Below are 25988 nucleotides of genomic sequence, written 5' to 3'. Positions count from 1 at the left end.
AGGCTGTCTGATCCTCTGCAACTATGACATTTAAAATCTTAGAAAATATATAATTCTCACCAGAAGCTGATGTCCATAATCTTGGCCCCCTTCTTATTAGCTGAGGACTTTGCGGTGACCCATAGCAAGTGTTTACATCAAAAATTCCAGCCATCCGATTCATTACACTAGAGCCAAATGGGGTCCCAAGGGGACTCACAACATCAGGTGTAGACAATTTTGAAGAAAACAGTGATGTTTTAACTAATGGTGGCACTGAAGGCCGAAGCATCTGGCTAGATTTTGGTGTCTGAAAAGTAGTTTCTTCTGTAAAAGAACAGATCCAGTGCTGAAGAGGCAATCTGATCCAAGCAGGCTAGCAGCAATGCTTTCAAATTTTACACATACCAAATTTTTGTTTAACGCATTTACCCAAAGCTCAGTAGATTGTTTCCATTTAGGATTACAGTCTCAAGATTCAGATTTTACTACTGCAATTCAAGCTCCACTCCAAGAGCTTTATACATCTTCTTCTGTCAGACTGATATAGTCTCTCTTGTTTTTTTTCCCCCTCCATGAATATCTTCATCTTCAAGGTCAGTTTATCTAACTTTAAGCAATTTTGAATGAACTCATCAATTCACATTTTATTTCTAATTGGCAACATTAATTACTGCATTAGAATCCATCCAGTTTTACTCCATTACTATTTTAAGTATTACTTGACTGAACAAACAAATCTATATTGTGAACATATACAGGAAAAAAATATTAACCTTACCCCATTTTCTCCAAAGTTTTTTCCTTTCCTTTCCTTTTTCTTTTCCTTTTCTTTTATTTGAGTCAGGATCTTGCTCTGTAGCCCAGACTGCAGTGCAGTGGTGTAATCTCGGCTCACTGCAGCCTCAAATTCCGGGGCTCCAGCGATCCTCCCACCTCAGCTTCCTGAGTAGCTAGGACTACAGGCACACGCTGCCATGCCTGGCTAATTTTTTAATTTTTTGTAGAGACAGGTTCGCCATGTTTCCCAGGTTGGTCTTGAACTCCTGGGCTCAAGGAATCCTCCTTCACTGGCCTCCCAAAATGCTAGAATTACAGGCATGAGCCACCACACCTGGCCTGAAAGTTCTTTCAAGTTAACAAAAGTCACACCAAAGGCTAATTTGCCCAGAATATCTATAAATCTGATCTGTAAACAACTTTTTCAAAAGTCATCTTATGATTCTCCAATTTAGTAATAGAGTCTGTTATATAAAAACAAAGGAACTTTTCTTGCCACTCCAGCACAAACCACAAAAACAAATACACTGCATTAGGATTCCATCTTCTTTTTTTTTTTTTTTTGAGATGGAGTCTCACTCTGTGGCCAGGCTGGAGTGCTGTGGGTGGCACAATCTTGGCTCACTGCAACCTCCGACTCCCTGGTTCAAGTGAATCTCCTGCCTCAGCCTCCCAAGTAGCTGGGAATACAGGCACGCACAACCATGTCCAGCTAATTTTCCTATGTTTTAGTAGAGACGGGGTTTCACCATGTTGGCCAGGATGGTTTCGACCTCCTGACCTCATGATCTGCCCGCCTCAGACTCCCAAAGTGCTGAGATTACATATGTGAGCCACCTCGCCCAGCTGGATTCCATCTTCTTAATAAAACTACCATAAGAAGTATAAGAAATTAAAAATCCCAAGTACCAAATTTTCATTATACGACTTTTCTCTCTCTTTTTTTGTTTTCTTAAGAGGGAGTCTCATTCTGTTGCCCAGGCTGGAGTGCAGTGGCATGATCTCGGCTCACTGCAACCTACACCTCCCGGGCTCAAGCGATTCTCCTGCCTCAGCCTCCTGAGTTGCTGGGACTATAAGTGTGCAACACCACGGCCAGCTAATTTTTATATTTTTAGTAGAGACGGTGTTTCGCCATATTGGCCAGGCTGGTCTCAAACTCCTGACCTCAAGTGATCCACCTGCTTCGGCCTCACAAAGTGCTGGCTGGAATTACAGGTGTAAGCCACCACAACTGGCCCATTATATGACTTTTTAGAAGTTAATGGAAATTAGAAATCTTTGAAAAATTAATTTAAAAATTAAGACAGGCCAGGCGCGGTGGCTCAAGCCTGTAATCCCAGCACTTTGGGAGGCCGAGACGGGCGGATCACGAGATAGGGAGATCGAGACCATCCTGGCTAACACGGTGAAACCCCGTCTCTACTAAAAAAACACAAAAAAACTAGCCGGGCGAGGTGGCGGGTGCCTGTAGTCCCAGCTACTCGGGAGGCTGAGGCAGGAGAATGGCGTAAACCCGGGAGGCGGAGCTTGCAGTGAGCTGAGATCTGGTCACTGCACCCCAGCCTGGGCGACAGAGTAAGACTCCGTCTCAAAAAAAAAATTAAGACTGGAGTTTTTAAGAGTTTTACAATTATTCCTCAAAAATGGCTGAGTGATGGTATATGACAAAAACTTACAATAATGAATGCTCCATATTTGATCAGACTCATGATCTACCCAACTCAGAATTACAACGATCTTTCTAACATGCTAATTTGATGGAACTAGCCTATTCAAAGTTCTCCAATGGCTCCATATCCCTAGAGAATAAAATCTAAAATTTTTTTTGTTGCAAACAAGGCTTCCTTTCATCATCAAACATCATCTTACCCAATCAGACTCCTTTTCGACAGATTTCCTTTTGGCAGTTATATTGCATCATTATTTGTGTGCCTTCCACTAAAAGGTCAGATCCAAGAGTGTTTTTCATCCGTGATTCCCTGGCTTCTAGCACACTGCTTGGTATGCAGTAGGAATTCAATAACTATTTGTTGAATAGAGGAATGCTGATCTGAAAGTTGATTAACATCTGAAACACTCTCAAACCTTTGAAAATTTGACATGTGTGAATTTATTTAAATCATTTTTCATATGTAATCTATTTGTTTTGGGGCTATGACCCCACCAGAGTAATGACTTTGAAACTCGATGAGTTTGCTTTGATCCATATAGTGATTTTTTAGTATCAAGATTAGTTGCCAATGTTTAAAAACTGAAAGACTTCACCTCAAAATTTTGAGATTTCAGGCTTCTCTTTTTTAAAAAGACGGGAAGTTCACAAATGGGATCCAAAGTCCCATACGGGAACAATGAAGCAGGGCTAACCAACAGCTTCCCCCCTTCAGATGAAGCCTGTCCTGGCAGGTTCACCACTGTCCTCACCCAGCCAGTTTCATCCATTTTCACTAAATGCCTGGCTCCAAAACACGTGAAACATTAAGTCCTTTTATCAGTCTTACATTCACAGATGTCTTCTACTTAAGGGATTTGGTGAACAAGACAGGTTCCTCCACCTCTACTTCCTCTCAGCTTTTGTCTTTTAAATGGAGGGGGTACTAACATTATGCCCCACTCCCAAATCACCCAATCGTCTCAGCTGCTCTTCTCTGGGACAGCAACTTTTTGTCTCTGGGCTACTGCAACCAGAACAGCATCGAATATTATCTGCGAAAATTCACCTGGCTTTGTACTAAAGTAAGCTGAAGTCTCCTATTTAATAGCCATCATTTTGGTAGTGTTTTTAATGCTAACACCACACTGAACTTAATTTGTTTCAAATTTACCAATGAAAAACTGCACATACTTAGAGTGTACAATGTGATATCTTGGGCTTAATTTTTTCAATCTACAATGATACCCAGGTCTTTTTTTTGGTTCAGTATGAGATGCCATGTTGGATCAATTTTCCCTAAAAATATACACCTCACACTCATATAAGTATCCTTAGATTAACTACGGTCATCTCTCCCTTTTTTTTTTGAGACAGAGTCTCGCTGTGTCGCCAGGCTGGAGTGCAGTGATGCAATCTCAGCTCACTGCAAACTCCACCTCCCCAGTTCAACCGATTCTCCTGCCTCAGCCTCCTGAGTAGCTGGGACTAAAGGCACATGCCACCACGCCCAGCTAATTTTTGTATTTTTAGTAGAGATGGGGTTTCACCATGTTGGCCAGGATGGTCTCAATCTCTTGACCTCGTGATCCGCCCGCCTCGGCCTCCCAAAGTTCTGGGATTACAGGCGTGAGCCACCGAGCCCAGCTACTATGGACATCTTTCTTAGGAAATAAAATGTAAATGTCTTCCCCTCTTAGTAGTCCTAGGGATTACCTGGAGAATTTAATTTCTTAGGTTCCACTGGGTAAGATGAAGACACTCTCCCATTCGTAGCAGCAGCTTCTTGATAGAGAACCAGTTTTTGAGTCATACCATTTAAAAGATTCAAACACTCCCTTGAAATGGCTGTCCAATTGTGGGGATGTCCACCTAGGAGGTCCAAACACCAGCTTTTAAAATGTAAATTATCTTATATTCTCCTCTTGAAGTGGGGGAAAAGGTAAGAAATTCTACTTTACGCTTTGCATCAGGACCCACTTTTCTTAGTGAAGCTACTGTTTATACTCATGACACCTAATACACAGCAGGAGTTCAATGAATATTTGAATGAATTAAGTTTCCCAAAAGGCTACAAGCAAAAACTTGTTATTTTACTATTGTACCACACACATACCAAAAAAAGAAAAAGAAAAAAAAAAAAAACCTCTCAAATTGGTCGCTAAAATAAAGCCAAACACTAGATCACAGGTTGAGTGAGAAAGGCCGGGGTTACCTCACTAGCAGTATTAAACAGACTGCTATGACTGTGAACAATGAACTAAGACAACAAACACTAGGATGTCCAATGAGATGCACCTCTACGGTCCCCAGTGACCTCTAAACTGTTGTGCCTCACCCCTGGGCTTCCTTACATTTTCACATATATAATAGCCCCTGTTTGCTGTTACATCTGTAACTCATTAATAATGATCACACTTCACACTCAGAGAGCTTACAGATCTATTATCTTATTATTTAACTTAAACTACTGTGTCCTATTCCTTTAAAAATTCCCTTATTTCTCATAGGAGATCTTTGTCTCCTAGAGTTATTTTATAAAAATCAAGCAAGGTTCATTATGCATAAATAGCAGAGAAGTCCACTGAAAACTGGCTTCCCTATCCAATGTGCCATATGATCATTCCCTCTTCACTTGGATCTCTCCTTAAACACTCCCCTCACTGTATAACTCAGAGGGAATACCACTTAACCTACAAACACACACGCACAATACTCTATCACTAGGCCTCAGGATATTTTGTACTACTGTAATTTGAGTACACTAGGAACTGTGTAACCATCCAATTAAATTTTTGTTTGTTTGTTTTTGTGATGGAGTCTTGCTCTGTTGCTCAGGCTGGAGGGCAGTGGTGGGATCTCAGCTCACTGCAACCTCTGCCTCCTGGGTTCAAGCAATTCTCCTGCCTCAGCCTCCCGAGTAGCTGGGATTATAGGTGTGCAACACCATGCCCAGCTAATTTTTGTATTTTTAGTACAGACAGCGTTTCACCATGTTGAAACTCCTGACCTCAGATGATGCTCCCACCTCAGCCTCCCAAAGTGCTGGGATTACAGACATAAGCCGCACCCAGCCAATTAAATTTTATTATGTGCTAGAATGCACACTCTCTGGCAGAGCAAATGCCACCCTTTTATGGTTTACCTGAATCTCTGGTAAAAAAACATTTAGAGTACAGAATTCCTAGGTTAACTCAAATCTGATAGAAAAGGATTGTTATAGCTAATTTTCCACAGTATCAGTTCTGGGTTTCTCATGCTACTAAAAGAAGAGTGGTTCCAGTCAATTATATTTTTATATAACTGGATTTTATTTCCATATAACATTTAACTGTAGAAGGTTTATTATCCGGTGTTTTATCTGGTAATTCGCAAGCTTGGCAAAATGCTGAAGAAATCATTAAAAAGAAGATGAAAAGCTGGATGGGTATACTGGCTCGCACCTGTAATTCTAACACTTTGGGAGGCCAAGGCAGGAGAACTGCTTGACCCCAGGAGTTCAAGGTCAGCCTGGGAAACACGGCAAGACTGTGTTTCAACAAAACTTTAAAAAAAATTAGCCAGGTGTTGTGGTGCACACCTGGTGTGCACCTATAATACCAGCTACTTGAAAAGCTGAGGCCAGAAGATCATATGAGCCCAGGAGTTTGAGGTTACAATGAGCTGTGATCATGACACTGTACTCCAGTCTGGTGATACAGTGAGACTCTGTCTCTTAAAAAAAAAAAACAAAAGAAAAGCTACCCAGGTTCTGTTTTCCACCGGTGCCTGGGACTGGACTGTTTTCCCTCTAGGAACAACAGAGAACTGGCAAAGTCACAGTCTTGAACAGCATGGCAAGAACAGTGGATAAGTGTTTCAGAGTTGCTGAGAGCATCCTTGAGTCACCATCAAATCTAGTTTCTTCCTAATTTTTTTTAAAGGGAGGCAGAGTAGCATAGCAGAAGGAGGAGTCCTATACATGGGGCCAAATGACAGGACTCTTATTCCAATTCTGACATTAACTTTATTTAAGCCAATCTCTGAGACTTAAATCTCCCATCTAGAGATTCGACCACCTAATTTTTAAGATCCTTCATAGCATTAAAAGTTTTAGAATTCTTTTTTGGGGTGGGGAGGGGGACAGGGTCTCACTTTGTCACCCAGGCTAGAGTGCTGGGGCGCAATCTTGGCTTACTGCAGCCTCAACCTCCTGGGCTCAAGCAATCCTCCCAGCTCAGCTCCCCAAGGAGCTGGGACTATAGGCACATGCTACCATGCTGGGCTAATTTTTTGTATTTTTTGTAGAGAAAGGGTCTTACCATGTTGCCCAGGCTGTTCTCAATTTCCTAAGCTCAAGTAATCCACCTACCTTGCCCTCCCAAAGTGCTCGGATTACAGGGGTGAGCCACCACGCCCAGCCAAACTTTTAGAATTCTTAAACTGTATTTTTCTGCCCTAAAATTGTTAATGTACTACATAATTTCTTCAGGTTAAGGAAATGAAGGAGCTGAAGGAAATAAACGCTTAAGTTGTGTAAGATTTAATTCAATACTTCATTGAATGGACTCACCGACGTCTGATATTTTATTAAATACATCATTCTCACCAAAAACTTGAAGTGAATTACTTTCTACACACATATGCCTAATCAGGTCTATTACTTTTAGCAATACCTGGTTGGCTGAGGCTAAAAACTTCTTGTCTTCGTGAAGGAGAATATTGAGAAAGCAACATCAGGTCCTGCAAGGCTAAATACTAAAAGGGGGAGAAAACATATATTATTTAATTTTTTTTAACCTCTACATAAAATCTAATTGGGTTCATCATTATACATCCAAGAGGAAATTAATTAAACTTTTTCATGAAAAAAAAAAAAATCTCAGAACCATAACCTTCCTTTCTAACCTTCCAGAACTTTCCTGCCTCTACCCTCCCTACCTACAACAAGTTCCAGCTACAAGGAACTACAGAATTCTCTGCGCTCTTTCCTATCTCTGTGGTGGGAAATTGAAACATCACTTCCTCCTGGAACTTTCCCTGGTTTCCCTCACACAAACATACACTTACACAGCTCTTGACCATGGCACTAACATCATGTATTGTAATTGAATGTTGATTGTCTCATCTGATTCCACCCACCAAACTGTGCGGCCCACAAAAAAATGGAAAATCTTGCTACCACATCCAAAGGCAGTGCCTAGCATGTGATACCTATTAATTTTTTTTCTTTTTTTTTGAGACAAAGTCTCACACTGTTGCCCAGGCTGGAGTGCAGTGGCGTGATCTCGGCTCACTGCAAGCTCCACCTTCCGGGTTCAAAAGATTCTCCTGCCTCAGCCTCCCAAGTGGCTGGGACAACAGGCACACACCAGCACACCCAATTGATTTTTGTATTTTTAGTAGAGATGGGGTTTCACCATGTTGGCCAGGCAGCTCTCGAACTCCTGACCTCAAGTGATCTACCTGTCTTGGCCTCCCAAAGTGCTGGGATTACAGCACTTTGAGGCATCATGCCTGCCTGCCCTATCACTTTTTTTTTCTTTACTGAAAATTTTCATCTTTTCCCAGGCAAACCTCTTTACTCACCCTTCAAGACACCATCCCTCTCTGAAGTTTTCTTTTATTGGTCCGAAGCAGAGTAAGAGGTCCCAATGTACTTGCCACAGTACATTTTAATTATTTTGGGTATCTGTATTTTCCACTAGGCTGTGCTATGTCTTATTCATCATTCTACCACAAACAACTAGCAGAGACTGATGTACCGTCAAATAAATATTTGGTAAATAACCAAACGAGTAACTGATACTTTTAAGTTTATCTAACAAATTAGTTATAATTAGTATTTAAAAGTAATTCAATTCATTTCCTTATTTGTTTATAAATTCTTTAGAGTGTGATCAAAACTGGGTTCTAACTACTTTCTTTTAGCATTTCTGTTTGTTTGTTTAGAGATGAGGTCTCACTCTGTCACCCAGGCTAAAGTGCAGTAGCAGGATCACAGCTCACTGCAGTCTCCAACTCCTAAGCTCAAGGAATGCACCTGCCTCCACCTCTCAAGTAGCTGGGACCACAGGCATGTACCACCATGCCATTCAACTAATTTTTTAATTTTTGTTGAGATGAGGTCTCCCTACGTTTTCCAAGCTGGTCTTGAACTCCTGGGCTCAAGTGATCCTCTCACCTCGGCCTCCCAAGTGCTGAACACCACACTCGGCCTCTTTTAGCTCTTTCTAAAGGACCTTTTAACAGGATCACACATATTGTAGATCTAGCTTAAAATTTCAACTTGCAAATTCAATCTAAACCATTTATGCTTACTTAGATTGATTTGTAAAATTACTGCAATTTCTTTAAATTCTTGATTGTTATTAGTTTTAGGATCATTACCAGCAATTCATACTTAAGGAGAGCTCACCGAATATCTATACATTACTAAGCACTATCTTTGATCACAAAAGCCAACTAATACTACAAGAGTGAAAGCTTTGATCCAGTGATCAAAAAATAAATAATATTTTGTTATGCTATCATGAACTGTTTGTGAGAAGTTAATGTAGATGACTGCACATCACTGTATTTTATGCTTGGAAATATTCTGTTTCCGAATATAGAATTAACTAGCTTACACACATAGACTGTACTGTGCACCTGCATTTTAGTCACTTGGAATGAAAATTGAAAAAACAGACAGCATTAGCAAGTAGGTGATTTTTATCATACCAGTACGAGAATATTATAGGCCCTCAAAAAATACAGCTACTTAAATATGCTAAATATTAAGTTTATTGAATAAAGTTAGAGATAACTGTGTGAAGATAAGAAACACAGTATTGGTACCTTTATGATGGGGGGAGGATTGCTATTTAACACTTTTGGAAGGCACTCATCTGACCCTTCTGCAAATGGTGGTTGAACAGGAAACACATGAGCCTATCAAATATAATTAAAAACCAAAAATGATTATTTTCATGATCATCTTACATTCAATAAGCATGCACAAATTAAAACTTCTTATAAAAATAGACAGCACAACCAAACTGACATATTTCGTGCTCCTTGCAAAGACAGGTTAAAGTGACATAAACCCAAATACACCATTTTTTTTTAATGTTACTTTCCCAACTTTACTAGACTCTGGTTCTGAATAACAAAAACCAATTTCACAAACAAGGATTCTCTGAAGCCACTGAAGAATACAAACCTACACAGATGGTAAAATAAAACAGAAACACTAATTTTCTAAGACAAACACTTGGATGATAAAAACAATGTAATTCTCAATCACTTAAAAAGATTTCTGTGGGAATTATCCAGAAGCTCACCTCAATTTCCAAAATCATTTCTTTAATATAAATTTTAAAACTTCCCTTCAGAAAACAAGTATCTTGGCTGGGTGTGGTGGCTCACGTCTCTAATCCCAGCACTTTAAGAGGCTGAGGGCAGATCACTTTGAGGTCAGGAGTTAGGGACCAGCCTGGCCAACATGGTAAAACCCTGTCTCTACTAAAATTAAAAAAAAATTAGCCGGGCATGGTGGCACACGCCTGTAGTCCCAGCTACTCGGGAAGCTGAGGTGGGAGAATCACTTGAACCCAGGAGGCAGACATTGCAGTGAGCTGAGATCAGGCCACTGCCCTCCAGCCTGGGTGACAGAGTGAGACCCTATCGCAAAAAACAAAACAAACAAAAAAAAAACTTACTGCCGCATATTTAAATATTTTAATAGTAGCTGTGCCAATGACATGGAAAATTAATTTAAAATTCAAATCCATTTAGTATGTACTCAGTAGAGAAATGGAAGCCCCCAGAAGACAACTAGGATGTGAATAAAGCATAGTAGCAGTTCATTCAGTTTAATTTCCAAAAATTAAGTGAATATCCACACTGTTCCTCTGAAAAAAAAAATACCACATAAATGGTGGTTACAAATGATATGGCCCCAATAGTCTCAGAAGAGAGACCAAAAATCAACTTAGGGAAATGGTTTTGGGCGTGCTGATCAGTGTGCTCTGCTAAAAATCAACTGTGCACTCCAAAACACAGAAGTATTAACAAAAAGTATTTTAAAAAACATACCTCTGTGGCATAGATTTTGAAGAGTATCCATGAGATATACCAAGTCATCAGGAGAAAGACACCACACAGCCAGACATGGTAAAGTAGTGAGAGATTTAAGAGGCCACTCACTGTGTCAAGTGGCCTATGAACCTGCCTGTGAACGCAGAAATTACTATTAATCCTCTAGGAAAAATGCAATCTAAATATTAACACACTTAAGTCTCCACACTGAGACATAAATCTTATTTCTAAATAACAATGTTGACAGACTCCTCTCCTTTGGAATCCTTGTAGAGCTCTTTCCCTAATACTTTCTTATAAGGTACATGAGGGAGCTTTAAGGAACGCACAGACCTAAATCGGGACTACAGTTTCTTGTGTCAAAAATCTTCAATGACTTTTACTACGAAGGAAGAACGAGCTAAGCTTATAAGCCTTACTACGAGCAGCTGGATGAAAGTTTATGATTGTTGCTTTGTAGTCTAAAACCTCAAAACCATTAAACATGACGAGTACCTCTCCTGGACCAGATTTCAGCTTTATCCTTATGCCCTATAAACCACAGATTCGTAGTCATTAAAAGCACATGCTACTAAACAATGTTAAAGCAATTTAAGATATTCTGTTAGAATGCTAAGTAAAGCTAATGCTGCCATCTTTCCAAAACTTTGACTAGATCAATTGGCAAAGTTATTATAATCCTACAACCAGCACTGTGAAAACCAGGATTGGAACCTGACTCTGCTATTTCTAAGTGTTGTGATTAGGTAAATCACTCCACCCATCCCACCCTCGGTTTCCTCATCCATGTAACAGTGGCATAATCTCTTCATTCTTCCTCTTAATCCTATCACAATTTTTAAAACAGCTTACATTAGGAGTGCCCAGTACAGTGCTTGACATTCACTGGGGGAGTCAACCAATGATGAAGTTATTTTTAACTTCTAAGTAAACATTTATTGAGGCCCTGACATAAATGAAGGACAGAATATCAGGCACTCAGCCATACCCACAAAATGTTTTTTGAGTGCAAGGAAGAAAAAAATATTGTTAAATTTCTATCAAATGCCATTATTACTTTTCTCTTTCCATTTCACCTAGTTTAAAATCTGGGCTAAAACAATAAATGACTCATGTATTTGGTTTCATGCCTAGCAATTAAGCAGAAGACAAAACTGAATTTTGCCTAGAAACTTTGAAAAGTGAGAAACCATAATATCTCTTAAATACCATGCATGTTAATATTCCCACTCCCTAAAGCTGCTATTAGTGAATTTCATATATGAAACAAAAACCCTTACAATGGAATACACAATAAGAATAAACACCAAGAGAAACTGACTTTTATTCAGCAAATACAACAGATTAAACCTTTATGTGCAAAGTGCATAGAGGATAACTAGAACAATATATACCATTGCTGTCACTCGACTGCCACTTGTGACCTTCAACTAATCACCTGATCTTGCTCAATTTTGGTTTCCTCATAGGCTAAATTAGAACAATGCCACAGCATTGGTATATATCATGAGACACTAGAGAACGAATGATTGTTGGGGAGAAAAACAAAACAGAGGCCTGGACCATGCAACTCGAGAAATCCACTTTTGTATAGTATAAAAGCTGCATCTAAGAACAATTATCATTGCTTACTTCCACAGACAACTGGGTGAGTGGAGACAGAGGAGGAGACTTTTTCATTTTATACCCTATTATTACTATTATTTTCTTTTTGAGACAGGGTCTCGCTCTATTGCCTATGCTGGAGTGCAGTGGCACAATTATAGCTCACTGCATCTTTGAACTCCTGGGCTCAAGCGACCCTCCGGTCTCAACCTCCCAAGTATCTGGGACTACAGGCATGTACCACCATGTCCTGCTAATTTTACCCTTTTATACACCTTTGGAATTTTAAACCATATAAACTATATGTATTCAAAAATGAATACAATTTTTTAAAAAATGTTAAAGGCAAAATCTAAACAAAATATCTGGAAAATAGCTAACATCTAAGAGAATGGAAACAGAGTTAAAATTAGACTTTTTATGTATCACTTACTCATCTATGTGAAGGTTCATAGCAGTGCTAATCCAAGCTTTGGGAACATAGCCTGAGGGGAAAAAAATACCAAGCTATGAACATAAAAAGTTATAAAACAAGTTTTAGTCAAGCTTTAGAATATAAGGTCAATGACAGGGCCACATAAACACCAAGACCTCAGTCAAAATGTTAGACTGATTAAGAATTGACAGCAGGAAAGACAGTACTTACTAACACAGGCAGTTTGCTTTGCACAGTTCTGATATACACACATTTCAGTTACCACGGTTTAGTTAAAAAATACCAGTCACCCAAAAATATAGTTCAAACTCTAGTTACTGTGGTATATTAACTATAAGTGACTGCAAATAGCACTTTTAACTTTTCAGTATGCAAATCAGTATGTAGATAACAGATGCGCACTATAATCTGTGACCCAATCCCATCAGTTCTCTCAAGGTCTGTTGCTGATTGGTCACTTGGATCTGTTATTCAGTACAGACATGGACAGCAAAACATGCAGTTGTGTTGCCTCCTTGTTTCCCATAATAAATCCAAATGATACTTTTAAAAAATGAATAGCTAAAACAGGGAAGTAGTGCTTGTTTCAGCAGCACATATACTAAAATCAGAATGATAGAGAGATTAGCATAACCCCCGCACAAGGATGACATGCAAATTCATGAAGCCTTCCATTAAAAAAAAATGGTTTTAATAAAAAAAAAGAAACTGGCAAAAAAAAAAAAAAATCAAAGTGCAACAAAGAAATGAAAAGTGATAATGCTGAAAACGAAACGTGAATTGAACATAAATGAAGTTATAAGAGAAAGAGCAAATCATGGAAATGATCACAGTCACTAAATTAGCCCAAATATACAACTCTAGAGGAACAACCAGGCTGACTGTATGTAGTAGGTTAATACATTACAATGAGGCTGGGCATGATGGCTCATGCCTATAATCCCAGTACTCTGGGAGGCCAAGGTGGGAGGATCACTTGAGGCCAAGAGTTCAAGACTAGCCTGGGCAACACAGCAAGACCCCATCTCTAAAAGAAAAGAGCCGCTACCAATCATCATGGCGGATGGGTAGCAGGACTAGATTGCAGCTCCACACAGGGCAGCTTGCAGAAGCTCGTGTTGTGATTTTTAGCTCCAGTTCGACTGCAAGAACAAACCAGCAATCCCAAGAGGACCCACAGACCCTCTGAAGGAAGCGGACTGCTCCTGAGGAACCAGAAAACACCCCAAATACTGTGAGTGCCCCAACTGTGGAAGTGGAAAAGGAAGACCCTCCTCTCCTGAACACACACCCCCACTGGAGAATCTGAAGGTCTGTTTGCGGGAAAAGTTTCTGACCTTACCTGGAGTTGAACCAATTTAGAGAGTCAAGAGAAATACAGGGGTAGAGGAAGCAGCAGAAAGGCCCTGGGAGCTCGCTGCGTTCCCTAGCAGGCCATTCCTGCCTGGCACCACAGGGATTCATCGGAAGGGTGACCAGAGGAGCAGGGGGTAAAACTCCACAGGGGGAAGGAAATCTCCAGCTGAACTCTGTAACAATTTGAACGGGGCAAGAAGCCTCCTGGCCAGAACCTGGGGAAGGGGCAAATCTAATGTGCAGACTCCACAGGCGGGCAAGAACCAAGCTCTTTTCTCTCCCAGCTGGGAGGTGGGTAGTCCAGGGCAAGTTTTCAAGCCCATCTCGCCCTCCACCTGGAAACAGACTCAGGGCTGTTGTGGGGCAGTGGGAGTGAGACTGGCCCTTTGGTTTGCATGGGACCTGGGTGAGGCCTGTGACTGCCAGCTTTCCCCCACTTCCCTGACAGTCTGCATGACTTAGCAGAGGCAGCCATAATCCTCCTAGGTACACAACTCCAGTGACCTGGGAATCTAACCCCCATTCCCCACAGCAGCTGCAGCAAAACCTGACCAAGAAGTGTTTGAACTCAGACTCGCCTAGCCCCACCCCCACCTGATGATCCTTCCCTACCGGAATACAAAGGACATATAATCTCAGGAGTTCTAGGGCCCCACCCACTGCCAGTCCCTCTACACACTACTATAGCTGAGGTTTTCTGGAAAGCGCCACCTCCTGTAGGAGGCCCAACCAGCACATAAGTAGAGCATTAAACCACCAAAGCTAAGAACCCTCATGGAGTCCACTGCACTCCCTCACCACCTTCACTGGAACAGGTGCTGGTATCCATGGCTGAGAGACCCAGAAACAGTTCACATCACAGGACGCTGTGCAGACAACCCCCAGTATCAGCCCAGGGACTAGTAGACTCGCTGGGTGGCTAGACCCAGAAGAGAAACAACAATCACTGCAGTTCGGCTCACAGGAAGCCACATCCATAGGAAAAGGAGGAGAGTACTGCATCAAAGGAACACCTCGTGGGACAAAAGAATATGAACAACAGCCTTCAGCCCTAGACCTTCCCTCTGACAGAGCCTACCCAAATGAGAAGGAACCAGAAAACCAACCCTGGTAATATGACTAAACAAGGTTCTTCAACACCCCCAAAAAATCACACTAGTTCACCAGTAATGGATCCAAACCAAGAAGAAATTCCTGACTTAACCTGAAAAAGAATTTAGGAGGTTAGTTATTAGGCTAATCAGGGAGGGACCAGAGAAAGGCGAAGCCCATTGCAAGGAAAGCCAAAAAATGATACTAGAAGTGAAGGGAGAAATATTCATAGAAATAGATAGCTTAAAGAAAAAACAATCAAAAATTCAGGAAACTTTGGACACACTTTTAGAAATGTGAAATGCTCTGGAAAGTCTCAGCAATAGAACTGAACAAGTAGAAAGAAATTCAGAGCTTGAAGACAAGATCATCAAATTAACCCAATCCAACAAAGACAAAGAAAAAAAGAATAGGAAAATATGGACAAGGTCTCTAAGAAGTCTGGGATTATGTTAAGCAACCAAACTTAAGAATAATTGGGCCGGGCTCGGTGGCTCAAGCCTGTAATCCCAGCACTTTGGGAGGCCGAGACGGGTGGATCACGAGGTCAGGAGATCGAGACCATCCTGGCTAACCCCGTGAAACCCCGTCTCTACTAAAAAATACAAAAAACTAGACGGGCGAGGTGGCGGGCGCCTGTAGTCCCAGCTACTCGGGAGCCTGAGGCAGGAGAATGGCGTAAACCCAGGAGGCGGAGCTTGCAGTGAGCTGAGATCCGGCCACTGCACTCCAGCCCGGGCGCGAGACTCTGTCTCAAAAAAAAAATAATAATAATTCAGCAAAGTTTCCAGCTACAAGATTAATGCACACAAATCAGTAGCTCTTCTATACACCAAAAGTGACCAAGCAGAGAATCAAATCAAGAACTCAAAACCTTTTAGAATAGCTGCAAAAAAAAAAAATACTTAGGGGTATACCTAATCAAGGAGTCGAAACAGCTGTACAAGGAAAACTACAAAACACTGCTGAAAGAAATCACAGACAACACAAACAAATGGAAACACATCCCATGCTCATGGATGGGTAATCAATATTATGAAAATGACCATACTGCCAAAAGCAATCTACAAATTCAACACAATCTCCACCAGAATACCACCATCATTCTTCACAGAATTAGAAAAAACAATTCTTAAATTCATATGGAATCAAAAAAGAGCCCACATTGCCAAAGCAAGACTAGGCAAAAAGAACACATCTGGAGGCATCACACTACCTGATTTCAAACTAACTATAAGGCCATAGTCACCAAAACAGAGTGGTACTGGTATGAAAATAGGCACATAGACCAATGGAACAGAATAGATAACCCAGAAATAAACCCAAATACTTACAGCCATCTGATCTTTGACAAAGCAAACAAAAACATAAAGTGGGGAAAGGACTCCTTTTCAACAAATGGTGCTGGGATAATTGGCTAGCCACATGTGGGAGAAGGAAACACGATCCTCATCTCTCACCTTATACAAAAGTCAACTCAACATGGATTAAGGACTTAAACCTAAGACGTGAAACCATAAAAATTCTATGATAATGTTGAAAGATAATGTTGAAAAAAACCCTTGTAGACATTGGCTTAGACAAAGATTTCATGACCAAGAGCCCAAAAGCAAATGCAATAAAAACAACGATAAATAGCTGGGACCTAATTAAAGAGCTTTTGCATGCCCCCCCCCCCCAAAAAAAAAAACAGTCAGTAAAGTAAGCAGACAACCCACAGAGTGGGTGAAAATGTTCACAATCTATATATGTGACAAGGGACTAACATCCAGAATCTACAACAAACTCAAACAAATCAGTAAGAAAAAAACAATCCCATCGAAAAGTGGGCTAAGAACATGAATAGACAATTCTCAAAAGAAGATATCCAAATAGTCAATGACATATGAAATGACAAATGGCAAATGACATATGAAAAAATGCTCAATATCACTAATGATCAGGGAAATGCAAATCAAAACCACAATGCGATACCACCTCACTCCTCCAAGAATGGCCATAATCAAAAAAATCAAAACCGGCCGGGCGCGGTGGCTCAAGCCTGTAATCCCAGCACTTTGGGAGGCCGAGACGGGCGGATCACGAGGTCAGGAGATCGAGACCATCCTGGCTAATACGGTGAAACCCCGTCTCTACTAAAAAATACAAAAAACTAGCCGGGCGACGAGGCGGGCGCCTGTAGTCCCAGCTACTCGGGAGGCTGAGACAGGAGAATGGCGTGAACCCGGGAGGCGGAGCTTGCAGTGAGCTGAGAGCCGGCCACTGCACTCCAGCCTGGGCGGCAGAGCAAGACTCCGTCTCAAAAAAAAAAAAAAAAAAAAAAAAAAAAAAAAAATCAAAACCAGTAGATGTTGGCGTGGATGCACTGAACAAGGAACACTTCTACACGGCTAGTGGGAATGTAAACTAGTACAGTCACTATGGAAAACAGTGTGGAGATTCCTTAAAGAACTAAAAGTAGAACTACCATTTGATTCAGCAATCCCACTACTGGGTATCTACTCAGAGGAAAAGAAGTCATTATTCAAAAAGGATACTTGCACACATATTTACAGCAGCACAATTCACAATAGCAAAATCGTGAAACGAACCCAAATGCCCATCAATCAACGAGTGGATAAAGAAACTGTGGTGTGTGTGTGTGTGTGTATATATATATATATAAATATATATATATGAGATCGAATACTATGCACGTAAAAAGGAATGAATTAGCAGCATCTGCAGTGACCTGGATGAGACTGAAGACTATTATCCCAAGTGAAGTTAACTCAGGAATGGAAAACCAAACATTGTATGTTCTCACTGATATGTGGGAGTTAAACTGAGGATGCAAAGGCATAAGAATAATATAATGGACTCTGGGGACTTGCAAGGAAGAGTGGGAGGGGGATGAAGGATAAAAGACTACAAATAAGGTGCAGTGTATACTGCTTGGGTGATCGGGGCACCCAAACCTCACAAATTACCACTAAAGAATTTACTCATGTAACCAAATACTACCTGTACCCCAACAACTTATAGAAAGAGAAAGAAAGAAGAAATATAAAAGAAAAACAATACAGTGAAGTATTAACAGTAGAATGACAATTATAAGAGCTATGTAGAAATGGACTATATAAACCACAAGTGAAAAAAATAAACAGGATGGCCTATACACAGTGAGAAGAATTTTATAAAATATATATCCATAGAAAATATAGGATCAGAAAAAGTTATAATCTGAAAATAGTATCTCTGAAGGTCGGATTTTGTTTAAATTATTACGTGTTGCTAACAAGATTAATGTTTTCACCTTGCACTATTCATGATACTAAATAATAAACTGCATTTTTGTGCTTAATAGTCATGTTAATAAATGCCACAAGTTTCCTTTACCAACAAAATATTTACATCGTATTAGTATTGAGTTATGAGTTATAAAAAGGAGTATGTCATTTCTAGACAGAGTAATAACCAAATGATGCACAGTATTTTTTTTTCTTTAAAAAAGAATGCATTTGTTTTTAATTGTGGTAAAAAAAAAAAAAAAAAAAAAAACCTATAACATAAAATTCACCATCTTAGGCCAGGCGTGGTGGCTCAAGACTGTAATCCCAGCACTCTGGGAGGCAGAGGTGGGCGGATCACCCGAGGTCAAGAGTTTGAGACCAGCCTGACAACAGGGTGAAACACCGTCTCTACTAAAAATACAAAAAATAGCCAGGCGTGGTGGTGCACGCCTGGTAGCGGTCCCAGCTACTTGGGAGGCTGAAGCAGGAGAACTGCTTGAACCCAAGAGGTGGAGGTTGCAGTGAGCCAAGATAGTGCCATTACACTCTAGCCTAGGTGACAGAGCGCCAAAACAAAAAAAACAAAAAAAAAACAAATTTACCATCTTAGCCATCTTTAAGTGCTCAGTACAGTAAACTATATGCACATTTTTGTGCAACAGATCTCTAGAACTTTTCATTTTGCAAAACTGAAACTCTATACCCACTGAACAACTCCACCCCTTCCCAACTCTGTAGCCCAACAACCACCATTCTGTTTTCTAAGAGTTTGACTATTTTAGATACCTCATATAAGTGGAATAATACAGTATTTGTCTTTTTGTGACTGGCTTATTTCACTTAGCATAATGTCCTCAAGGTTTATTCATGCTGTAGTACATAACAAGATTTCCTTCTTTTTAAAGGCTAAACAATATTTCATTATAGGTATATGTCACATTTTCTTTTAACAATATTTTCCTAAATACATACGACTAAATACATTCTCTTTGACAATTTAAACAACGAATCAGCTGGGCTAATCACATATCTATAAACGTAGAAAACACACAAACACAAGAATGACTTTGTAACTGACATTTTCTGGGTTATGAGATAATATATCACTGTATCAAAAAACAGAAATTCTTACCAAGAAAATAATATAAAATGCAGAAATTTCTAACCAGGAACAGTGATTCCACACAACTGTGTTTAACGAGTAAAAGCAGAGATCTCCTAAAACGCAAGAACTTGTATTGCTGTGAGGGAAAAAAACCAGAATCAAATGACACATGCAAATCAAATGATACATTCAATATCATCTTAAAGCAAGCACTTAACTGTAACAGTCAGTCTACATAAAAAACATAATTATTGTACAAGAAGACAAAGGGTATTGCGGAAGCAAAAACATCAACCATTTTAGATGTTAAAAAATTTAATATTTATATTATTCAACATCTCACTGATATAAAATGAGAAATAAGAAAATTAACCGTATCAATCCATACTTGGTACTAAATACTATGGAGATGAAGAAAGTACAAGAAACACAGTAACAACAGCAGTTAACATTTTTTTGTTGCTTACCATGTACCAGGTACTGCCCTAAGCACTTTACATATTTGAATTCATTTAAACCTCCTAAGAACCCTATGAGGGAGTTTTTACTACTACCCTCATCTTAGAGATGAAGAAAACAAAGCACAGAGAGATTAAATAACAATCAATGTTATCAGCCAGCAAAAGGAAAATCTGAGCTATCAATCCAGGCAGGCTAGCCTCAGAGCCTCCAATCTTAAAAATAATGCATACTGCCTTTGCACTAAATTTTTTAAAATGCTGTTTGCAGAAAAATGGGAGGCAGTGAAGAAGATACTAGCCTAGGAATAAAGAATTGTGAGTTCTAGTGCTCCCTCTTTCTGTACAACCCTCAGTAAGTCATGCCTCCTCTCTATGTGAAAGATAAGAAAGCTGAACCAGCTAAATAGCTCCTTAGTGGGAACCTGAAAATTCTAATGATTAAGACAGGGGTGCCTTATCTTTGGGCTTCCCTGGGCCTCACTGAAAGAAGACGAATTGTCTTGGGCGACACATAAAATACACTAACGATAGCTGATGAGCTTAAAAAAAAAAAAGAAAAGAAAAAAAAGGGTCGGGTGCAGTGGCTCACACCCGTAATCCTAGCACTTTGGGAGGCTGAGGCAGGTGTGTCACTTGAGGTCAGGGGTTCGTAACCAACATGGTGAAACCCCGTCTCTATTACAAATACAAAAATTAGCCAGGCGTAGTGGCACATTCCTGTAATCCAAGCTACTCGGGAGGCTGAGGCAGGAGAATCGCTTGAACCCAGGAGGCAGAGGTTGCAGTGAGCCAAGACTGTGCCACTGCATTCCAGCCTGGGCAACAGTGAGACTCTGTTTCAAACAAAAAAAAAAAAAAAGAAAGAAAGAAAAAAAAAAACTCATGATATTTATGAGATGGTTGAGGTGAAAGCTGTGATAGGAATAGTATAGGAACTATGCTGTTTTTATTGGGGCAGGTGTGTGGTGGTGGTAGCACCCAGTGGCTACATAGAATAGTGCAGCTCCACATCTTGTACTTTGAAACTAGTTGAAGAGACCAATATAATTGAAGCAATATGATTAGTGGCCAAGTATTTATATGGACTACTTTTTGTTTGTTTTCTTTTTGAGACTTTACCATGGTAAAACCCCGTCTCTACTAAAAATACAAAAATAATATATATAAGATAAGGCACGGTGGCAGCTGCCTGCAATCCCAGCTCTTCAGAAGGCTGAGCCAGGAGGATTGCTTGAACCTGAGAGGCAAAGGTTGCAGTGAGCTGAGACCGCACCACTGCACTCCAACCCGCGTGACAGAGTGACACTATGTATGTCTCAAAAAGAAAACAAACAAAAAGTAGTCCATATAAATACTTGGCCACTAATCATATTGCTTCAATTATATTGGTCTCTTCAACTAGTTTCAAAGTACAAGATGTGGAGCTGCACTATTCTATGTAGCCACTGGGTGCTACCACCACCACACACCTGCCCCAATAAAAATGGCATAGTTCCTATACTATTCCTATCACAGCTTTCACCTCAACCATTCTTCACAAAGGTTCAGAGAGGCTAGGGAAGCAGGGAGACATTTCAGCAGACAAGCAGAAAATACCATTTCCCCCACCTCTTGCTCCCATGCTGAAGTGTTTTTCAACTCCCTGTTGGATTTCTTCTGTGATTTGGCTATGAACTACCCTTCACTAAATATTTACTATGTGCCAGGCACTATGCTAAACACTCTATAAATCTCATTTAATACTTTCAACAGTCTTGTTGGCATAGTTTGCTAAGCCCTGTCTTGATGAACATTTCTTTGTGCCCTACTTCATACTAACAGTCTGCTTTTCCCTATTGGTCCATCATTAAGAATTATTTTTTGTTCCTGTTCTTTTTTGGTTGGTTGGTTTTGTTTTCATCTTTTTTATTATTTGTATTTTTTACAATCCTGGTAACTCATAGAACAATGAATTTGATAAAGGCAATAGAATTGGTTTTAGTAGTGTAGGCAAGTTTAAAGAAAAAACTAATGGACTAATGGCAAATTGGTTAAAATTAGTAGATCTTTTAAAAGCCTTAATTTTTCTACAAAAATTAGCTGGGTGTGGTAGTGCACACCTATAGTCCCAGCTACTCGTGAGGCTGAGGCAGAAGAATCGCTTGAACCCAGGAGGCGGAGGTTGCAGTGAGCCGAGATTGCGCCACTGCATTCCAGCTTGGGCGAAAAGAGCAAAACTCCGTCTCAAAAAAAAGCCTTAAATTTTCATAGTTACATGAAAAAAGTAGTTACTGAATAATGTATATAAGATAAAACCACTTATATAAACCCCACACCACAATATATATAACATTATAGGTACATACATGTAAATGTACACTAAATGGTCTGGAAGAATATAAACTTTACCAGTTTAGTGTATTATCCTTAATCCCATTGGTAACAATGGTTACCAGTGGGGACAAAGATTGAGACTGGCCACGGGGTGGTCAAGGAAACATTCAACTTATCAATATGATATTTAAATATTTTATAATAAAAATATTATCATTCTTGGAAAGCTACCTGACAGGTAGCATCAAAAATAATGGTGATATAAACATACTCAGACTGTCTGGCAATAAATAAATAAATAAATAAATAATGATGATAATGTTAATGGTTGTTATTGCTTATAAAATTCTTTAAGCTCTAAAATTCTCTGGTCAACTTGGCTATTAATCACCACATCGCGCTCTATAGAGGGTCAGAAGGGGAATGGGTCTGACTTCTCACAGTTTCCTGACAATCCAACTTGCTTCCTTAGCAATTTAAAATGCACATGGAAAGGTCATACACTGTATGCCACACTCCTAGAGTTAATGAAAGAAGGATAAGCTACGGTGTCATCCCTCCCTCTTAGTCTTCTCAGGAGGCAAACCTATCCTGCTGGGCAAGACACTTACAAACCTGATGGGCAGGAAACTATGGTCCTGGGCATCAAGAGCCATCATTTCCACTAGTCTTCCCAAATCTTCAGCTTCTTCATTCCACTGCCTTCCATCGCACCACCCAGCAAAACACCTGCTCCAACTATCCCCAGGCTGGGGAACAGCACCCAACTCAGCAGACCAATACCACTATACACTCATGGCTACAAGACATGCCCCAAATACATTTTTTGACCAAATACTGAATTACCAATTGTTAAAAATCAATATTCTGCCAAAGCTGAAGCCAAAGCTATTACCATCATAGAATAAACTTTTGGGATTAAGAATAAATCTAACATTTTACCAAAAGAAATCACAAAAAAAAACAAAAATAGTACTAAAATTTTACAAATTTTGACATTACATGGTAGAAACAATAATTTTTGCTCCAATGCCCAGTCTTCAGCCTACCAGGGCGTGAATGAAGCAAGTAATAGAATTGTGCAAATGAGGAGCAGCAGAAACAGGCTGGGAAGAGCGCTGATGCATCTGTGAGGCATCTCAACCATCTTTCCCTCTCCTGCCAGAGGAGTGCTTCTCAGTTCCAGGAATGACTCCTACCAGATTACATTTTTAAGACCTAACTGAAAGGTAGATTATACTCTACCACTCAAACCAGCTGAAACTGTTTTCTTTATACAAACTTTGCCTTGTTCTGAAAATGATAGGAGACAGTAAGTGACATATTCTAAAATTACTTGCACATCCCCAAACTCACAAGGCTCTTAAGTTCAAAAAGAAGCTAGCAGGCCAGCCACGATGGTTCACACCTGTAACCCCGGCACTTTGGGAGGCCAATGCGGGCAGATAGCTTGAGCCCAGGAGCTTGAGACCCGCCTGGGCAACATGGAGAAACCCCGTCTCTACAAAAAAATACAAAAATTAGCCAGGCACAGTGCTGCACACCTGGAGTCCCAGATACTCGGCGGGGCTGAGGTGGGAGGACTGCTTGAGCCAAGTGGTCAACGCTGCAGTGAACCGTGATCATGCCACTGCACTCCAGCCTGGGTGACAGGGTGAGATTCTGTCTCAAAAGAAAAAAAAAAAAAAAAAGCAGCAGCTGGGCGCGGCGGCTCATGCCTATAATCCCAGCACTTTTAGGAGGCCGAGGCGGGTGGATTACTTGAGGTAAGGAGTTCAAGACCAGCCTGGCCAATATGGTGAAACCCTGTCTCTACTAAAAATACAAAAATTAACTGGGCATGGTGGCACGTGGGGGCTGAGGCAGGAGAATTGCTTGAACCCGGGAGGCGGAGGTTGCAGTGAGTCGAGATTGCGCCACGGCACTCCAGGCTGGGCAAAGGTGAGACTCTGCCTCAAAAAAAAAAAAAAAGCAGCAGCAGCTACAGATTACTATGTATGAACATCATCAAACCCTGGTGGGTCACAGCAAGTGCCACTACCTAGCAGGAAGGGAAACAGTGTAGCAAAGAGGTATTCTGAGAATGGCAAAAGGTAGCTACAACTCTCAAAAACATGCTGAAGTCTCGTGAAGACAAATATCTTCTCTCTAAATGGCATTTTGAGGATTTCAGTTCTAAGTTTTGGTTACCAAATATTGAATGAATCAGATAAATCCAGTTACATACATAAGCACCAAGGCAATTTTACCTCAGCCAAATTTTGACATAAAGTAATGCTCAAATGATCTTACCTGTATGATGGGAAATGGAAGATAGTTCATGTTGTTAACAAAATACAAGAGGCTATAGCTATAGCCCATAAATGCTCCAGCCAGTAGGAAAAAAAGATGATATTCATTTAAGCAGGTTTGCGCAGCAGGGCTACCAAAGCTGAAGGGAAAAAATTAAGTTATTAATTCAACAGTCAGGGACATATATCACTGTTTTAGGCTCAATGTTTTTACCGAAGGCAAAGCTTAATTACTTTAATGACTTAAGACTTAAGAAATGTCCCAAATTCTAACAAGATGGCTCGTTTTCAGTAAGTGTGAACAAAATTAACAAAACCTTTTTTCCTGAATCATGAAACTCTGATCTTTAATTAATTCTACCTCTGTTCCCCTGGAAATCTGATATGATTAAGAATATCTACTATAATAATAAACAGTGTTGCTTACAAGTTGGTAAACTGTGTCCGGGCTGAGAGCAACTATAAATGAGTTACACATACCTGATAGAGATGCCGTAACATTGGGTTTGTGTTATCTCTTTAAAACTGAGTATTCCCTCATGGGGATCCTGGATGCTGTGCCCATAAAACTGCTACAAGAGATACTACCGGATTTTGTGGGGCACAAGGTCTTTAAAGCAGAGTCCCATACATGTCTGATACTGATTTTTTTTTCCTCCTTGTACCTGAGTTGTATCCACAGACAAGACTGCAGCTCCCACGTGGCTATGGGACTTATCATCTGTTTGAACTGCCTGAAGGACTCCTGCTGAAGAGGAACTCCTGATGCTTCCCAAATCTAAGAGGATCCCCCTGCTGGACACTGCTGTAAGCCCACTCCCCTATCATTTTACAATAGCTTTCATTATAAGCATAAGATCTATTTGGTAAACAACAAGCTCTCAAACTTCTTTCTAAAAAAAAAGAACTCCTTTGAGAGTTTCTTGAGAATCTCTATGATCTATCAGATATCTGGGGGTATACAGAGCCAACATCATAATTCAGTAGAACTCCATTTTTAATAGAGGCACACAGGTTGTAGGCCTGCCCCACCATCTAACTCCAGGAGAGGTAAGACTCAAGGTTAACTGTTATCTGAACTCCGAGTTACAAAATGATGAAGAAAGATTCGTTTTGTTAAAGATTCTGACTGTGAAATCATCAGGAAATGTATTTGTAATAGGCACTATAATGTCTTCAACAACTTGTAGCTTACTGCTGCCTTCTGCTCCCTGGAACTTCACTGCCACCTCCATTAGGAAGAGAAGTGCAAAAAAGAATTCAAGACTCATCCATGGTGAGCAGCTGGGATTTCCTTTTCATAGCAGTCCTGTACTCACAGTCTTTTATCATTTGATGTTTATCAACAGGACAGTTTTCACCAAGAAAGCTTATGATGTTAAGGGGGCAAAAACTACCTGCCTTATATAATAGTAGCTGGAGGCAAAAAGAAAATCAAGTATTCAGCAGTAATAATTTAACACTGTTTTAAAGTCAGTGGAAAACAGAGAATTTAAGATCACTCCAATCATCTTTGTTTAAAAAAAAAAAAAAAAAACACAAGGTCTTACTACACTGCCCAGGCTGGAGTGCAGGAGCTATTCACA

The 25988-nt window shown here is 40.2% G+C and overlaps 1 protein-coding gene and 1 non-coding gene across 4 annotated transcripts in view; one reads left to right on the top strand and one right to left on the bottom strand.

Annotated features, from left to right (window-relative positions):
• Positions 1 to 25988, bottom strand: part of NDC1 (NDC1 transmembrane nucleoporin) — a 66692-nt gene that overhangs the window by 30564 nt on the left and 10140 nt on the right. For 2 of the 3 annotated variants that reach the window (XM_010372314.2, XM_010372322.2), the window contains exons 5-12: positions 24404 to 24542; positions 19365 to 19473; positions 12510 to 12561; positions 10469 to 10604; positions 9230 to 9322; positions 7066 to 7147; positions 4127 to 4282; positions 61 to 306 (exon numbers count right to left, since the gene is read on the bottom strand). In XM_010372314.2, the coding sequence (XP_010370616.2) occupies positions 61 to 306; positions 4127 to 4282; positions 7066 to 7147; positions 9230 to 9322; positions 10469 to 10604; positions 12510 to 12561; positions 19365 to 19473; positions 24404 to 24542 (1013 nt within the window). The remainder of the gene's footprint in view (positions 1 to 60; positions 307 to 4126; positions 4283 to 7065; positions 7148 to 9229; positions 9323 to 10468; positions 10605 to 12509; positions 12562 to 19364; positions 19474 to 24403; positions 24543 to 25988) is intronic. The other variant, XM_030913072.1, reaches the window with a different exon arrangement.
• Positions 13090 to 13193, top strand: LOC115892505. The gene has a single exon (XR_004052383.1). It is a non-coding gene; the product is annotated as a U6 spliceosomal RNA (small nuclear RNA).

Source organism: Rhinopithecus roxellana, chromosome 12, assembly GCF_007565055.1.
Source record: "Rhinopithecus roxellana isolate Shanxi Qingling chromosome 12, ASM756505v1, whole genome shotgun sequence".
In the NCBI taxonomy this organism is placed as follows: domain Eukaryota; kingdom Metazoa; phylum Chordata; class Mammalia; order Primates; family Cercopithecidae; genus Rhinopithecus; species Rhinopithecus roxellana.
The sequence above is the reverse complement of the archived record's forward strand: the minus strand, read 5'-3'. Positions and strand labels throughout refer to the sequence as shown.